General features: G+C 39.3%; 1 protein-coding gene and 1 pseudogene across 10 annotated transcripts in view; one reads left to right on the forward strand and one right to left on the reverse strand.

The window, feature by feature from the left end:
- Nucleotides 1–19093, reverse strand: part of Lclat1 (lysocardiolipin acyltransferase 1) — a 183011-nt gene that overhangs the window by 121966 nt on the left and 41952 nt on the right. For 6 of the 10 annotated variants that reach the window (XM_023710964.1, XM_023710970.1, XM_023710965.1 and 3 more), the window contains one exon: nt 3021–3189. In XM_023710964.1, the coding sequence (XP_023566732.1) occupies nt 3021–3185 (165 nt within the window). In that variant the 5' untranslated portion in view covers nt 3186–3189. Of the gene's footprint in view, nt 1–3020; nt 3190–4389; nt 4426–17213; nt 17301–19093 lie in introns of all 10 variants that reach the window. The other 4 variants (XM_023710972.1, XM_023710968.1, XM_023710971.1 and 1 more) reach the window with 2 other exon arrangements.
- On the forward strand, nt 6293–9447 carry LOC101586324 (annotated as a pseudogene).

Consider the following 19093-nt stretch of genomic DNA (forward strand, 5'->3'; position numbering starts at 1 on the left):
AAAAATAAAATGCAGCAGAAAAATTTGTTACATGCAGCTAATACAATATATAATCTTTAAATTTTTTTATCAGAAGAGAAAAAAACATTTAAATTAATGCTTGTTTCTACTTTAGGAAGTTAAAAAAAAAAAAAAAAAGCAAATTAAATCCAAAAAAATGGGGGGGGGGGAATCAGTAACACCAAAGATAGTTCTTTGAAAAAGTCAACAGAACTGACAAACTCCTAGTAAGACTGATTAAGAAAAAGGGAGGTGACACTGGGGCTGGGGGTTTGATCTGGCTTGCAGTGCCAGCCCCGCCCCAGGGGCACACTGAGACTGGGCTTAGTGGCATGCGCCTGTAATCCCAGCTCTTGGGAAGCTGAAAACGGGAGGATTATTACGAGTCCCATCTGTGCAGTGAAACCCTGTAGACCCTGTACTAAAAAAAAAAAAAAAAAAAAAAAAAAAAACCTTGAAAAACATGCCTGGCCAAAGTTGACAAAACAGGAAGTAAAATATGTGACTAGGTTAATATCTATTAAGGAAAATAAACTTATTATCAAAATTCTTCCCACAAACAAAACACTATTGAGATAATGTAACTAGTAAATTCTATTAAAAAGAAAAAGAAAGAAAAAAAAAAAACAGTATTACAAGAATGCTTTCAAAAAAAGAACTTAACACTGTACACCTCATTTTATGTAGTGAACATAACTCTGATACCAAGGTATCACTGAATCTTCATGTTTATCCACTCATTCAGCAAGGATTTATTAATATGTAGTCTGTTCCAGGTAACTGAGAAAACTGCCTTTTTTTTTTTTTTTTTTTTTTTTTTTTTTTTTGAGACAGGATCTCATTGTACAGTTTGGACTGGCCTCATGCTCGCTTTATGTAGCCCCCAGACTGGTCTCGAACTTGCAGAGATCCTCCTGTCTTAACCTCCCAAGTGCTGGGATTATAGGCATGTGTACCACCCTACTAGCAAAAGAGGCTTTGTCTGACCACTACTTGCAAACTTTCACAGTGAAAATAGCATGCTACTACCGATATTAGCTTTATAAACAGATATGCATTTAATGCCCCAAAGTTCCTATTTCCTTTGCTGTGAAATGGGCATAACAGTAGCACCTGAAGCCATCCTTGAGTACTTAGCTATCGCCCACACAATAGAACAAGAGCCGTTATCATCATGACCCCTGGATTTTTATTTTTCCTTTTAACAGAACAGCCTAATTCTTCTCAGTTTGAGTTGAATATACAACCATACCATGGTTCTTAGTTATCTACCAGTAGAATAGCATCCCTTTCTTTGTGCCTGTGTGTGAGGCGGACAACTTTAAAAGCAAGTTTAGAAAAGGGGAAAAGAGAAGTGTCATGGCTTGTGTCCGGAGACCCCGCAAAGCCTCCTGTGGCCATAGATGGGCTTTTACGGGGTGGCTGCCTCTAGAGCGTGGCGCTAGGATCAAGGGTATGTGATTACCAGGTGAGCTCTCGGGCTGACTTGTTGTGGTTCTGGAGTGACAATGAGAAGGCCCACCCTGGGGGTGACAGCCACCCGCCCGAAGGGTGCGGAGCCCGGATGCCACTAAGGGATAGGAAGAAGGCTGCTGTGGTCCCCTACCACACTGCCTTCTGCCTGCCTGCTCTGCGACGCTGTCTGCCAGGCCACCCTGCCTAAGAGTCAGAGAACTATGAAGCAGAACCTCTACAAACAGTGAGAGGAAATAAACATCTCTGCCCTTACTTTGGTGTTGCATACCTCATCTTAGCAATGACAAAGGGAAGACAAGAGGGAAGAGGGAGGAGAGAGAAAATCACTTTCAGATTAGCAGTTGCACATTTCATAAAACAGGTATATATGAATAAAAATTTAAAAATATAAATAACTTGTACCAAGGAATGAATGAAATTTATAAAACTATTCACAGGATTTTTAAAATACACACAAAAAAGAAAAGTGCATTGCAAATTATTAACACTGAACTTACAGGAAATGTCTAAGAAAACCTCCTATTCACAGATAGGAAACACACCAAGCACTGTTTCTGGATATATTACCCAGTCAGCCTCCACCTGAGGGGTCTCCAGCTCTTACTACTTTCCTCACTGCAAACATCACAAGGAAAAGCATCTGTCTGAAATCTGAGGCAAACCGGCAACTCAGTTTAAAATAAACAGGGAAAGAAGATCCTTCCCTAAGTATTCCTTCTCTTATTTTCTTTTTTCAGGTACCTATATTCATTGCCTCTCACAGATCATAAATCAAATACAATATTAAGTTCTAGCTGTTGCTCAGGAAAAATAAGGAACAGAAAACACTCAGGAAAAACACCCTCAATATTCAAGTGAAAAAGAACTGAACATACCTCACTCAATTTTGCTAAGGGGCAGGGGGCTGGTAAGAGCCTACTCAGCAGCAACAAGGACAGACCAAAGTCGCTTCCAGAGGAGGCTGGTGTGGAGGCTAGAATCTGACAGTCATCAGTTCAGGATCAGAGGAGTGTGCAGGACTTTACAGAGAATACCTGAGTTTTACAAGACTCTAAACACTGAATTTGCATCTTGATTTTACACATGTTAATCTAATCTGAAACAGGAAACCAGTTCATTCTGAAAAGAACTGAATCACATCAACGTCGAAAGTTTAACAGAAAGTGTTTGCTATATGAATCTTAACTTTTGTCATTATGTTGTAAAAAAAACAAAATGGAAATCCAAAATAAAATAAATATAAAAAATTAATCATGCAAAAATTCTTCAATGTAGACCACTAAAATTTGTGTCTCAATGATGGAAAAGTTTTAAAAATTACAAATATGGAAAGTAGCTATTACTTTTCAATATTATTTTAAGAACATGAACTATTATTACTCTCTAGTTTTTATGTTTTCCCATTTACAGTCTAACATGCTCCCTACATAATACAATGAACTTAAGTTTCTTCTACAACCAAATGTGACTCTAACAAAACAAAAGCAGAAGACTGAATGACTCTAGTACAGGCAGACAGCCTCGTCTTCTAGTGCACCACTTACCGCTGGAAGCGTGAGCCAGGTGGCAACGAGGCGGTTGTTGATCCAGCGATACCAAGGTGGGCTTACAAACATCAAAGGTAAGAAGGGACCCAGCATGAAAATGCTGCCAAAAAAGCTTCCACAAAAAAGAATGAGTATAAAGTAAATCCCTTTCCATGACACCATGATTCTGAAAAACACAACACAAAGGACACATTATTATACATTTAGCTGCTCAAATACCACATTAGCATGATGCATATAATAATTTTTTTTTTTTTTTTTTTTTTTTTTTTGGTGGAAACCAGCTCAGTATAGTTCAGGCTGGCCCTGAATTCACTATGTAGCCTAAGTTGGCACTAACTCACTACGATCTTCCCAAACGTTGGGATTTCAAACATGCACTACCACACACAGTTATGATAATCTTTAACAACAGGGCTACAGAAAAGGCTCTGATAAAGATCCGAGATCCTGAATTTCCTAGAGATACCCCTCTAACACGATGTGTAGTTATAACAAATTTCAAGTACATTAGACATTAATATTCTCAGCAAAGTAAACACCTTGTCTCCAGGGACAGGAGGAGGTCTAATTCCAGGAATTTTTTTTAGCATTATTAGTTTTTATCATGAAATAATATATTTTCTTTTGCAGCATGCTATCTAACTCAAAATCTTAAAATATCTCATAGTTGTTTTCTGCCTAGAAGTAGAAATAATGGAGAAAGAACTGCAGAAGAGCTTCTTTGAGATGGGGACAGATAAAAGAAATGGCAATTTAACAAGAGTGCAACAAAATAAAAATACATTTTTCATTAACCTAGAGATGTTTATTCTTTACATTAGACTCTAAAAATAACAACTGTGGCCCCTTGCCACTAACTAGCACTCTGTTCATTGCAGGGATGAGTAGAAGTCCACCGTTCCTGTCTTCTCTGAACTACTTGTCAGTAATCGTGACATGGAAGCACCTGTAATCAGCTGAAGTTCAGCAAGGCTGTTACACTCAACTTGATACACACTTCCTGGAGGAGAGACGAGCTCCCGTAGGCTACACGCAGGGAGAGAGGGGCTCTATAAGTACATAGCTATAAAAGGACCTCACCATATTTCTCGATAATGTCAAGTGTGTCCTAAATTAGGCTTTGCATTCTCATCTAATCTAAACACAAGCTTCAGATGTAAAGTACTGATTATATTAATGGTGTTTACAGGTAAAAACTGCAAAATTTGGTTCTCTTCATTACAAGTCCCCAACAGTATTTATATTGAAATAGGTGAAATAAAGGACCTAGAGCCAAAGGCATTCCCAGAAAGTAAAGTGGAGACAGTATAGAACTAGGGACATAGGGGGACCGGGGAGATAGCTCAGTAGAATAAGCGCTTACTTGGCAAGTGCAAGGGCCTGAATTCAATCCCTGGCTCTGCAAAAAAAAAAAAAAGAAAGAAAGAAAAAAAGAACTAGGGACAATAAAATATTTAAAGATATAAAAGTAAGTAATGAGTGAAGAAAATATACACTAAGAAGTTTAATTGGAAATTCATTTAATTATGAGATGAAGGATAATGAAGTACCTAACAAACCAGACAATCTCTTTATGCTGAAATTCCATTTCATGTATTCCACTCTACTAAATATGCAGCTCTGGAAATCCTCAATGCTTTTCAAAACGTAGAAAAATATAAAAGTATATTTAAACACATAAATGCTGTTATAAATTACATTCTTATGTATTTAATACACAAATTATCCACATACATTCTAATTAAAAAGCCTTGTATCATTCTTTGTAAGACAGACTCATTAGTGGTCAGTGAAGTAAAAATTAAAATGAAACGCCATTTTCCTTCTATTTCATTCGAAAAATAAAACCATTTGTGATACTCAACATTAGAAGACTACACAGGTGCAAATGTACTTCTCTGTTCTGCTACTAAGATTAAACATTAGGACCATTTTTTAGGGAAAGGGTAACTACTTGTCGGCTGGAAATGATGGAGCTTGCCCATAATCACAGTATTCTCGAAGGATGAGGCAGGAAGATCACAAGTTCAAGCCCAGCCTAGGAAACTTAGCAAGGCTCTACCTCAAAATAATAAAACATGAGACAGAAACAGTGCTGAGTGTGTAACTCAGAGAAAAGATTCTCAACTCAATCCCTACTTCCATAAAGAAAGCCAAAGAAATGAATCTGTCAACATTTAGATGTGCATACTTAATTAGCAATAGTACTTCAAGGTCTCTACCATGCAGAGACCTTGATATTTATAGAAATGCACAAAGATATGGGAACAAGACCATTCACTGAAGCATAATCTGTAATACTGGTCAACAGGAGACAATAAACCCTTTCAATAAGGAAAGAGAACATTTTACAGTAATTCTGTAATGGTCTACTAAACAGCTACTCAAAAGAATAAAGTAACTTATACTGTTTGCTATGTAAGGATATCCGTGATGTGTTATTCAGCAAATAAAACAGACTGCAAAACACTGTGGATACTATGATCTTATTTTTATCCTCATAAGCCAAATTCTAAAAATGTATACATGCATTTTTATGTAAATGTATTTCTAGTTTAAAGTTTTTATAAGTCTGACAATAAGTCAATAAGGAAGCATGGTAAACCCAAGATAACAAAGAGGCTGCCTAGAAAAATACCCTTTCCTCAATCTTCTTCCACACCTTTATCTGGTTTAAGGGATCTCCTTTGAAAATCCAAGCAGAAATCAGAGATCAGTGCTGCCCAAAGTCAGACATCTGAGACAGACAACAGAAAACAGATCTGCAGGGCAAAGACAAGACACTTAGAGGTAACAAACAGAGTTAACCAAATTAAGGTGGTTATGAAACATCAGAGTAAGGGCCAACCAGAATGCTCAGCAGACTAAAGCACCTGCTTAGGCAGAGCAGAGTGGCCAGTGTTCAATCCCAGGCATGCTGTGCTGGACCCTCCCCCGGGAGGCGCTGAAGCAGCAATGAAGACTGGGCAAGGTGGTACGCACCTGTAATCCCAGACTTGGGAGGCAGAAAACAGGTGGATCACTCCATGTCCAATCTACGTAGTGAGACCCTGTACTAAATGCATAAAAAAAACAAAAACAAAAAAAAACAGAATAGGATTCCCATTTGTATTTATATGTACATTATAGAGTGGTGGAGTTCCTGTTAGGCCCAGGCCAGGGGAGTAGGTGGAAGTCTCCTAAGATGCCCGGTGGGCTAGAGCACTGGGAAGCCTGAAGGGAGCGTGAGGACGCCGCGAGGGGAGCTCCACGGCAGGCCTGAAGAAGAGTGGCGACCGAGCCCGCCTTCCCTGCACCATGCTCATAGAGGATGTGGATGCCCTCAAGTCCTGGCTGGCCAAGTTACTGAGGCCGATATGTGATGCAAACCCTTCAGCTTTAGCCAACTATGTTGTAGCCCTGGTCAAGAAGGACAAACCTGAGAAAGAACTGAAAGCCTTTTGTGCTGATCAGCTTGATGTCTTTTTACAAAAAGAAACTTCAGGTTTTGTGGATAAACTATTTGAAAGTCTCTATACTAAGAATTACCTTCCACCCTTGGAACCAGTTAAGCCTGAGCCAAAACCACTAGTCCAAGAAAAAGAAGACGTTAAAGGAGAGGTATTTCAGGAGCCAGCAGAAGAAGAAAGAGATGGCAGAAAAAAGAAATACCCTAGTCCTCAGAAGGCTCGTTCAGAATCTAGTGAACGAAGGACACGTGAGAAGAATAGAGAAGATGGCAAGTGGCGAGACTACAACTGGTGCTATGAGCAGAACGAGCTGTACCGTGAGAAGTATGACTGGAGAAGAGGCAGGAGTAAGAGCCGCAGTAAAAGCCGAGGCCTCAGTCTAAGTAGAAGTGGAAGTAGGGGGCGCAACAAAGATCGGAATCCCAACAGGAATGTTGCAGAGCACAGGGAAAGATCAAAGTTTAAGAGTGAAAGGAACGATTTGGAGAGTTCCTATGTGCCTGTGTCTGCACCACCTCCAAACTCTCCGGAGCAGTATTCCTCTGGGGCACAGTCTATTCCCAGCACCATGACTGTGATTGGCCCTGCTCACCATTCCGAAAACACCACAGAGAGTTGGTCTAAGTATTATAACAATCACAGCTCTTCCAATTCTTTTGGTCGAAACCCAGCACCAAAGCGGCAATGTAGAGATTATGATGAAAGAGGATTTTGAGTTACTTGGTGACCTTTGTCAGTTTGACCATGGCAATGCTCCTCTAGCTGTTGATGAAGTTGCTCTGCCAAGTATGATTCCTTTCCCACCCTCTCCTCCTGGTCTTCCTCCTTCACCACCTCCTGGAACATTAATGCCTCCAATGCCAGGCCCTGGCCCAGGTCCAGGTCATAGTATGAGACTTCCTGTTCCCCAAGGACACGGTCAGCCTCCATCTTCTGTAGTGCTTCCCATACCAAGACCACCAATATTACAGTCAAGCTTGATAAACAGTCGTGACCAGCCTGGGACAAGCGCAGTGCCCAATCTTGCACCAGTGGGAGCAAGACTACTTCCTCCTTTACCCCAGAACCTCCTTCATACAGTATCAGAACGACAACACATGTACTCTCGTGAACATGGTGCTGCTGCATCGGAGTGACTTCAGTTGGAGACACCGCCTCCTCTGCTGGCAGCTCATTTGGTGCCACCTCGAAACCTCATAGAATCCTCCATTGAGTATCATACCTCAGTGTCCAGCCCCACCCCTCTGGTCCCAGGTACATATGAACCAGATGGTTATAACCCAGAAGCACCTAGTATTACCAGTTTTGGTAGATCACAGTACAGACAGTTCTTTTCAAGAACACAGACACAGAGACCCAACCTGATTGGCCTAACATCTGGAGATACGGATGCAAATCCAAGAGCTGCAAAAATTGTCATCCAGAGTGAACCACCAGTTCCTGTTTCAATTAATAGCAACATAACCAGAGTTGTTCTTGAACCAGATAGCCGAAAAAGAGCTGTGAGTGGTTTGGAAGGGCCACTCACAAAGAAACCTTGGCTGGGAAAGCAAGGGAATAACAATCAGAGCAAACCAGGATTCTTGCAAAAGAATCAGTATACAAACACCAAATTAGAACTCAAGAAAATCCCTCAGGAATTGAACAATATTACCAAGCTCAATGAACATTTTGGCAAATTTGGAACTATTGTTAATATCCAGGTTGCTTTTCAGGGTGATCCAGAAGCAGCTCTCATTCAATACCTCACCAATGAGGAAGCCAGGAAAGCCATCTCTAGCACAGAAGCTGTTCTAAACAACCGATTCATTCGAGTCCTGTGGCACAGAGAAAACAATGAGCAGCCAGCCCTGCAGTGCAGCATCAGCAGACACTGAGTCACCTCTCGCAGAAGCACCATTATTTGCCACAGCATCTCCATCCTCAGCAGGCGCTGGTGGGCCAGGCTCCCGCCTCCTCGGTGCGTGGTGGTATCCAGAAGATAATGAACAAACCACAGACATCAGGTGCATATGTTCTTAACAAAGTTCCTGTCAGACATCGTCTTGGACATGCAAGCACTAACCAGAGTGATGCATCACACTTGTTGAATCAGTATGGTGGTGCTGGGGAGGATTGCCAGATATTTTCACCTCCAGGCCATCCAAAAACAACTTATAATTCGTCAAACTTAAAAAGCTCTTCAAAAGTCTGTTCAGGAGCTAAATCTCATGATGTCCAAGAGGTTCTTTAAAAACAACAGGAAGCAATGAAGCTACAACAAGATATGAGGAAAAAGAGGCAAGAAATATTAGAGAAACAGATTGAATGTAAAAGATGCTGATATCCAAGTTAGAAAAAAGCAAAAACATGAAACCAGAGGAAAGAGCAAATATAATGAAGACTTTAAAGAAGATTGGAGAAAAAAAATCTCACAATTAAAAGATGAGTTAAAAACATCTTCTACAGTCTCCACACCATCCAAAGTGAAGACAAAAACAGAGGTTCACAAAGAGTTACTAGACACTGAACTGGACCTCCACAAGAGGCTGTTCTCAGGAGAAGACACAACAGAGTTACGGAAAAAACTCAGTCAGTTGCAGGTTGAGGCTGCACGATTAGGTATTTTACCTGTGGGTCGAGGCAAGACCATGCCCTGTCAAGGCCGAGGCTGAGGCCACGGAGGAAGAGGGAGAGGCTCTCTGAATTACATGGTGGTTGACCACAGCCCCGAAGCGCTCACCATATGGGAGTTCATTGAGGAGGAAACAGATGAATTACTTCAACATTTCTCAGCAGCAAACCAAGGTTCAAAATTCAAAGACCGTCGGCTACAAATATCACGGCACAAACCCAAGGTACCATCTATATCCACTGAGACAGAAGAAGAAGAAGTCAAGGAGGAGAAACCAGAGACCTGCGAGCTGTTTCTGCATGATGATGATGAAGATGAAGATGAAGATGGGCACGAGCCACGCTCATGGCGGAGATGAGTCTGGCACCAGCTGTGTGACTGTCAGGAATGCTGTGGAGAAGAACGACTTTTAAAATCATTTAAAGAAATCAAGGAGCCAAAAATTTTTTTCATTTTTCTTTTCAACACAGTAGTTTCAAGGACAGCAAGTTTGCTATGTAAATACATCTCATAATCAATTATACCTGATATTAAAGCACCAAAGGCCTAGTGACTTTTTAAGTTACAAGATCCATAGGAGGAATGACATGAATACTTTCTAGAGCCTTATTTTCCACACCACCTGTTTTTGTTGCTCTTGGTGTTGGATTGTGATGTAAATGACAGGGTGTTTAGAAATTTTATTTTAGATTATAATCTGCTGATAATTCATTAAATGATAAAATCACCTGGAATCTCTTAGCTATTATGGACAAGTCATCAGACAGTAGGAGGTATTTGTAATTAAAATACCTTTTTGCTTTCAAGAATTATCTTGGAAGAAGAGTAAATTTTATTTATTTATTTAGTTTTACTCTGGAGGAGCCTAATTTGTATTCAATCTCAGTTGTTTTTTTTTTTCTTCAGGGTTTTTATGTGTAGTGAAAAATCACAATAAACTCTATTCTTAAATAAGGCAATGGTAGCTCACTCTGTGGCATTTCCATCCTCTTGTATTAATTCCTAGACTTTCTTGCTGCTGAGTTTTGCTTTACTACTAAGTCACTATTTGTTCAGTGAGTCTTATTTTTTTAAACCTGAGAATATAAAAGGCTTTCACCTGTTGCCCCTTTGTCATCCCTCCTTTTATTAATAGGCCTGTAACTTACCTATTACAAGTAAAACAGCTGGCCATCAGTCTCCAATAAAGGTTTAAACCAGCATACTGATAAGTATTTTGATAAGAATAAAGGAAGGATTTTGGGGGAGAGAAAGTCACCATCTTCTTATTTCTCTTTCTCTTTTAAACCTCAATTTTAAGTAATTCAGAAAAAGAAAGAAAAAGTATCTGAATTTCTTTTCCTAAATTTAAACCATAATGATGAGGTGACTTGGGGTACAGTAGGGGTGGAGTAGGAGGCTGGGGGAGTTAGAATAAATGGGAGTCACAACTTGACTTTGATTGGATGACCCTATATTTTCACAATCTTGTAGCTTGTGGCTATCCTTGAACACATGTGTCCTTCAGTAGACAGTTTCCTTTACTGTGTGCATTTTCACTGTATACTCTATAGAGTATCTGTTAAGTAAATATATATGTAAATTTATGTCCTTGTGCTCTGAATGTTAGATGGAAAAGCAGAGGAGCAACACTACACTGTACTGATCCCTGGGAAAATAAAATGATTAATGTGCATAGGATGTTACCTTTTCAAGGATACACATATCTGTGCTTTTATATGTGTGTGGTGTGAAATTTTGAAATTTCCTATTGGCTTCAGAAAGTTCTTGGTTATTGCTATATCAAGGATTTTATTTCCTGAAGTAATGACTATTTGTTAGAATAGAAATTATACAATAAGAAGCTTAAAACCATCAGGACTCTAGATTTACTCAGCTATAGGAAGTAAAAATCCCATATTCTGATCATCTTTTCCCTTCTATATCTTTTCCCGGAACGAAGTATCAAAAACCAAGGTCGTTTTTGCATTCATGTAATTTTCTCTTCATAATAATAATTTCTTCTTTCTAGGTTATTACTACATTAGTGATAAGACTGAAGTGAAATAAGCTCACAAGAGACAGAAACATTAGAATGGGGAACCTAGAATACGCGATCTTGCTCCTTACTCCTCCGTCATCTTTAATGAAATTTTCTTAATGTCTGTGGCTCAATCAGTATATATTTTGAAAGATTCATTATGGTGAATATTTTGAGTCCTGACATTTTAAACATGATAGAGGTAACAAAGGATTTATATATTTTTTGTACAAAGTTTTTTCTTAAATTGTATAATTTTGTAAATAATTTGTTTTTTTTCTCTTTTGTGTACTAAAACTACCAGCATATAGATTTCAATAAGAATTGTTGTATTTTTGTATTTGGAAACTGAAAATTACAGTAAATTAATGGAGCTGTAAGAAAATTTTCAGTAGACTTGACAGTTTGACAGAATGAGATTCCTTTTCATATGATTTTTTTAACCTCAAATTTGACATTTTACTACACTTGCTATAGGGAGAATTGAGGTTTCTGTGACGTTTTCATCATTGAGGGCCGGAATGAAAGACAAAGGTGCTATGGTGAGGAACAGAAAGTTTTTCTCTTTTTTTACTATTATTAAGCTTTGAAGTCCATTGAGTAAAACTTGGTTTTTAGTATGCTTTAAATAGAAATAAAATACTTTTAAAATGTCCTTTGTAACAATTCTAATGTATGGTTCTCAAAAATGAATTGAAAATATGGATTAATTATAAAACCTGAAGTTAGTATGAAATAGGTATATATTCATATGCCCCCACTTTGAGATTTTCCTTATTCCTCCCCCTCAAATTCCCAAGTGTTGTACTATCGTTTATTTTGTTGATATCTTTATTTATAGAAATAATAGCATCAGAGATGAATTACGCTGTTCTTCGTCATGTGCAAGCTATCTTTACAGGTAGCTCATCAGCAATAACAGCCACTAGTCTGGCTATGTCAGCCTCATTCACTAGATTTCTGGCCAAGTCTAAAAAGCTAAGCTTAAGGAATGCAGAATTTCCCAGAGTTTCTTCATGAAAGAAAGATATTGTCACCAGCTAAGATGATAAATTGGAAAACAGTCCTGTTAAGGTGGGAAAGGTCCACAGCAATGGATCATTATTTTAAATAAGATCATGTGAAAAGGAATAGTGGTTCCTCTTGATGTATAGTATGCCTGTATTATAGTTTTTACAAAACTGTGAACTTGTGTAATAGTATAATAGGAGACATTGTTGAATTTCTATTCATACATTTAAATTCATATATGTAATGTTTTATTGATTACAATCTGAATTTCTAAGAAGCATGTTGACTTTTGCAATAAAGATACAATATGGAAAAATATAGAGAGAGTGGTGTACCTGCACTGTAATACTACATTACAGTTGATTTTTATACAGTTTCACTTATATGTATATGTTAATTTTGATAAAAAGAGTATGTCACAGAAGATGAATTCCAAAGATTAAAAATAATAAAGAAAGGTCTCCAGTGCTTCTACTAGCTAGGCGTGTGTGTGTGGCCCATCCCTCTCATCCCAACGCTTGGGAGGCCAAAGCTGAGAACTGAAAGTACAAGGCCAGTCTGGGCTACAAAGCAGGACCCTTCCTTAAGGAAAAAACAGAAACAAACAAAAGATGAAGTATCTAATTAATTTTGTTCTCTCAAAGAACATTACTAATGCTACCTTGAAAAGACTCTTTAGAAATCTTATACATACAAATAAAAATACTGCCCCCAAAGGACAACATTTGAAAAGCTGAAAAGAAAGCAGGAAACCAAGTATTATAACACTTGGCAGACCTAAAAAGATCAGTAAAATAAAAAAGTTCGGAACAAGGAACTGGTAGCATTAGGTACTTCCAGACACAAATGGGGATAGGCAGAAGTTTGCCAAAACAAAGGGGACTAGGTTTCCACATCTCTTCTCTCCCTACAACTCAGGGTTAACAGCCATCCTCCACCCCAATATAAACCCAGAAGTAAGTCTCTGGTGCCAGCAGCACAGGGCTTCTTGGTTAGGGCAGGAACACTTGTGGGCATTTAGAACTAAGCAGCCATGTATGAATCTCAGGTTACTGAGACTCCAGACTATCTTTCCTGGCTAGCCATTAGACCATTAGCCCTAGGCCAAGGCCACCCTACAGAACCTTCTGCAATGATCAAATTGTTCAGCAGTTGTGAGGTCCAACGTGGTGACTACAAGCTGCATGTGGCTGCTGAGTACTTCATATGTGCCTAGTGCTACTAAGGAACTGGGGTTCTAATTTGATTTTATTTACATTTAAATACCCACATAGGGCTAGTAGCTGCTACACTGAACAGCTCAGCTCTAGAAAGAAATGGAACCAGGTCTCTGGGACTTTGAGTGGACCGTGAGAAAAGATGAAAACACACACACACAAGGGGATCCCTAATGAAGCATCCCTAAAACACCTCACAGTGAAACCCAAAGTTCGTAAGCCTCCCACCATGCAAGCTTCTAATTGGCCTGCTTTCTATTATAAGTAGAGAATATGCAAGCTTCTAATTGGTCTGCTTTCTATTATGAGTAGAAAATACATACTTGAAGGAAACAAACTACCTGGTGAGAGAAAATTTGAAGAAAATTATCTTTAATATTTCTTGAGAGGACAAGAAGAATACCACATCCATGAAACAAGAACAGCATGTTCTTGTGAGAACACAAAATCAGACAAAGAAAACATTTATAGAATAGTTTTTGCAAATTTAAGACAACAAAAATACTTGCCCAAACTAACAAAAGTTAAAAAATAAAACTGAGAAATCCTCTAAAGCCAAGGAGAAAGGAGAGAGAAAAGGCCAAGGCAGACGCTTTCATACACTGAAGTACAAGTTCCAGAGAGAAGAGGAGTGAGATACTGGGGAAGAAATCAGCAGCACATAATCTAAGAAAATCCCACAGATTCAGAGAAAAAGGGCATTCCACATTAACAGAGCTTACTGAAAGCCAGATAGAGGATGGCAACAGAAGCCCACCAAGGAATCCTTCTGTGACTCTGAGAACAGAACAAAGAACTCTTTAGGAAACTTCTAGGGGAAAACAGATCACATACAAAGGATCAAAAGTAAAACTGGCCTTCGGCTCTCAGCAACAGTACCAAAAACAAGATGAACACAGAAAAATGGCCACAAACTTTTGAAGAAAACTATGTCCAATAAGTCATTTATCAATCAAGTACTGGGGTGGTTATAAAATATTATCATACATTCAAAGTGTCTACATTACTTCTCATGTACATTTTTCCCAAGAAACTACTGCAAGAGGGGCTTCAGTAAAAGAATGGAGTAAATAAAAGCAGGGGAGATGGGCAATACTGAATAAGACATTCAACGTAGGTGAGAGATAAAAAGAATCTCGAAGATGACCCTGAAGAGATCACAGGAGCTCAGTCTTGGGAAAGACAGAGAAGGCATCGGTCCAAACCAAGAGAGGACGACTCAAGAGAAGGACCCCTGAAGCCTGGGTGCCCCACGTTCTTGCTGCAGAGTACACACTTTTTTTGTGCCAAGAGCAGAATACCCAGCTAAGCCTGTCAGAAATTTTAACCTGTACTTGTCTTGCTGTCCATGTTCTAACATAATTCCTGCTCCCCTTTCCATATCCAAGCTTCCTGATCAACTGATGTCACTTTTATCACACCTGTCACAAGAAGTCTTTTGCTTGGACCTGCCTTAGAGACAGAAGCAGCCTCCTGGAGGGCCAAGACCTGCAGAGCACTGCCAGGTACCCTGCTGTGCTGGGCCCCGTATCTCGGGAGTCACTTAGGCAAAGACGTGCTCTAGCACCTTCCTCAGAAGAGGACCAGGCCCATTTTCCAGAAACGAAGTCCAATGACCACCCAGAGACACTGCACCTGGGAGAGCCTTTAGCTAAGGGTGACGTGTCAGAGTGCATTTCTCAGTATTTCAAAAAATTAACAAAACCAAATGTTGTGTATGTCTCCTTGTGTGTGTGTCACAAAGGTGTAATTAAAAAGTACAGTGAATGGGTGGTTAAATTTTTTAAAAATTACTACAGTAAAAGACACATTACCATTAGTGCCCCTCAAACTATTCTTCACTTTAAATACATTCATTCAAGTATTCTAGCAACTTTCTATTCCTGTTTGGTTGGTTTCTTAGCCTTACTTTGTAGTTCACACTCACCTTGAATTTACTATGTACCCACCCTCAGCTGGCCTCAAATTCAGGGTTTGCCTCAGTCTCGCAAGTGCTAGGGTCACAGGCAGGCACCACCACACCCAGCCCTCATCACTTTCTGAAATACTTCTAAAAGTCCTCTTTTGTGACTATCTTTAGTTGTACAGTCCTGAATGCCTTGGTTGAAAATATTTACCTTTCATGGTCATCTCGTTTTGGGGAAAAGTGAGAAGTTACACAGGATTAGATCTGATGAATAGTAAAGAAAGACACACCACTGTGTGTGTGTGTGTGTGTGTGTGTGTGTGTGTGTGTGTGTATGTTTGTAGTGAGTCAGATAATTTGGGTTTTCATTGTTAGCCCTAGTATTCTTGGATTTTGATGCCAGAACACTACCTTAACAGGATGGTAAGAAACAAAATTAGGGCCACAGATGTAGCTTAGTGGTACAGCTCCTGCCTGGCAGGCATGAAGCCCTGGGTTCAATTCCCAGTAGCAAAAAAAATAAAAAGAAACAAAATTATTTGACAAAAATTTTCTATATATGTTTTGGCATCTGTTAAGATAAATATATCAAAGAAGTTTACAAGTTTTCTAAATCTACTCCAAAATAAATAATCAAAATGTTGGCTTTGATTCAAATGACAAAATCAACTACAGAAAATTAAAATGTAAACACTAAAGGTAACTACTGCATGTGTACGCATAATAATGAACACTGAAAAAATGATCACTTAGCAATGAAAATAAAAATGCTTTAATAATTAAAACAATTACAGCCTGATTACTGAGCTATTTTACAATCCATAGATACTTAACTGTTTACTATTTAAATGTCACTGTAGACACATGCCCTTTATGTGCTGCTTTTTGATAGCTCCACCCCTAGACACAATCACACTAGTTTAGTTTTTTTCACAAACATAAGTATTTATTTCTCTGAATTAATTTCTCTTATATCCACATATGCATGCTAATTTGAACAGCTCCACTTTGAGGAGTACTTCTGCATCTTTTTTTCAACTTATGTTTAAGAGTTTAGGCACCACAAGCCGTGCCAGCCCTCCTCCTGGGAATGCCGGCCACCGAGACCCAGCATGGTGGTGCGGACCTGTAATCCTAACGCTGGGGAGGCTGAAAACAGGAGGATCACTATGAGTCTGAGCAGTGTAGCGAGACCCTGTAGCAAATACATTTTAAAAACAAAGAGTTCATACAAGCTTTTCTGTGTACTCACCAGGACCCACATAAACTTGCACCCACAACCTAGTAAGACAAGCACAACTGTCTCACTTCATAAAGTGATAAAGCGTCTTTATTCCCCCAGTCCAAAATGCATATGTTTTCCTTTTGAATCTAGAAGGACAGAAGACTCATCACCAAATTTAACATTGGTGATGTGAAAATGACATCAATGATTATGGTTTTTATCCCTTTTTCTCTTACAATCTTTTTGGCCTCAACAGCATAATCAGCTGTCTTTTTATAAAGTACTTTTGGGGGTGGGAGGGCAGAGGGACCAGAAATTGAGTTCAGTACCTCATGCTTGCCAGGCAGGCACTGCATCATTGAGCTATACCCCCAGCTCCCTACAAACCACTTTAAATAAAACAAGTAAATAGAATGTTGCACTAGTGATCTTATCTTTATAATTTAAAAAACGGTATTTTAAAGCATGATGCCAAGAAACTACTAGAAATTTTAACTTAAAAATTTACATTACCAGGTTGCCCCAAGCCTATCAACCCAGAATTGAGGCAAGAGGACAACTATGAATCTTAGGCCAGCCTGGTCTGCATAATGAGCTCAAAGCCAGCCTGAACTATACTGTAAGGCCCTACTTCAAACAATTTTTTTTAAAAATTTACACTAAAAAATATTCTATCCCAGCACTTGAGAGGCTGAGGCAGGAGGACTGCCATGATGAACAAATGCAGGCAGGTACAGAGACATACATCTATAATCCCAGCTACCCAGAAGCTGAGGCAGGAGAATCTTCAAGCCGAGGAATCCAGGGCCAGCTAAGGCAACACAGACCCAGTCTGCAGAAACAAAACAAAGCAAATGTACAAACCTCTGACCATAAAGCTGGCTGTGGAGGATTGTGGGAAGCCATTAAGTGTTATCCATTTTATAATACTGTCAGCCGTTTTCTTAAGTTTCTATTCCCCTGCTGAGTTAAGTTTATGGTCCTTCCCACGTTGCCCATTCCCTGTGAATCACGTGCTATGCCCCAGGGGTGGCACCTTCCCGTTGCCTAGATACCTGCTGACCCCCCAAGAGCCGAGACTTCCTCATTCCTACACCCCCTATATATACCCAGCACCTCCCCTGAATAAACAAGACTTGATCAGAATCCTGTCTTGTCTCTATTCTTCGTGTCTCCTGTCCCTTCTCATTCCCTCTCCCCCTCTAGGGTCCTCATTGACTAACCCACGGGTTGGGACAGAGGATACACATGGTTACCTCTATAGAGTAGGACACACTGTAACCACAGGCAGTGGCTACAGAGAACTGAACTTTTCATAATACTCTAAAAAGAAAACATTTCCATTCCTTACTTTAAGAGCAAAAAGGAAAGAAACCAGAAGGAGAAGGAGTAATTTAAGCACAGCCAAAGTCATTTTCCAGTAATTCCCGTTTTCATGATCCCATAATCAAGGGGAAAATGATAAATATTAAGGTAGAAGTAACTCTTTCCTCTTAGCCAAATGACCGCTTGCCATACTCCAAGCTCAAAGTGAGTTTTCACTGATAAATTAAAACCAGTGAAAACATAAATTGAGATAGAAATGACGAAAGTCAGCTTGCTGAACTACAGAGATGCTGGGCCTAACAAAGGTCACTCAAAACCATCATCCAATTTACTTCATAGTATTTACTTTCGTTCCCTTAAAGTTTAAACTCATGTGTGGTTTCCCTTCATGAGACACAGAGCTAGCCAGTCAGATGCATAATTAAAAACGAAGTGATTGATGGAAGCATAAAGACTGTCAAAGCAAGCAAGGAGTTTACTAAAACTAAATCCATGTATACAGAAACCATGAACTCATGAACATATATTTCTAAAGTCATTTAAGGGTAAAGTTTTAGCAGAAAGCTGTTTAAAAAGTTATGAAAAAAAAGACATTCCTGCCTATCACCCTTTTTTAGTCAAAAACATACTCATAACAGAAAAAAGTTAAAATAATCTATTTACATTTACCAAATTATTTCAAGCATTTCATTTAAACAGAAAATAAACACAACTAGAGTCATTCCATGGTCGTTATTAACTCATACAATACTGTCACTATCAAATAGGAATGATTTTCAGGCCAAGAATAGTAACGAGGACTGTGAACTCCTACAGCATATCATCTGGGGGTGGGGTGCAAATTTTAAGGAGGAGGCTGGGGAGATAGCTCAGTCATCTAAGTGCCTGCCTGGCAAACGTAAGGACCCAAGTTCGATCCCCAGTACCACATGCAGTGCCAGCCCTGGAAATGCACTGTGCCAGTGACAGAAACTGGGCATGGTGGCGCATGCCTATAATCCCAACACTGGGGAGGCTGGGGCAGGAGAATCTACTATGAGTCTGAGCTGCATTAGCAAGACCCTGTACTAAATAAGTAAATAAATAAAGGATTAAAGGAAAGCGAAAGGGAGACAAGAAAACACATCTTAAATTCCAAATTAAGGAAAAAAATCCGGAAATGTAATAGTTTCTAAAATCTTAGAAATACACAGCTAGAATTAAAATCGCAGAGCTTTAAAAAACAATCCTCTCAGCACACCAATGAAGGGTGGAGAAGTGGAGGGAGTCACAGAGCAAGTGGGCTAAGACCTCCAGGCT

Source organism: Octodon degus, unplaced genomic scaffold, assembly GCF_000260255.1.
Source record: "Octodon degus isolate 3935 unplaced genomic scaffold, OctDeg1.0 scaffold00019, whole genome shotgun sequence".
Lineage (NCBI taxonomy): Eukaryota > Metazoa > Chordata > Mammalia > Rodentia > Octodontidae > Octodon > Octodon degus.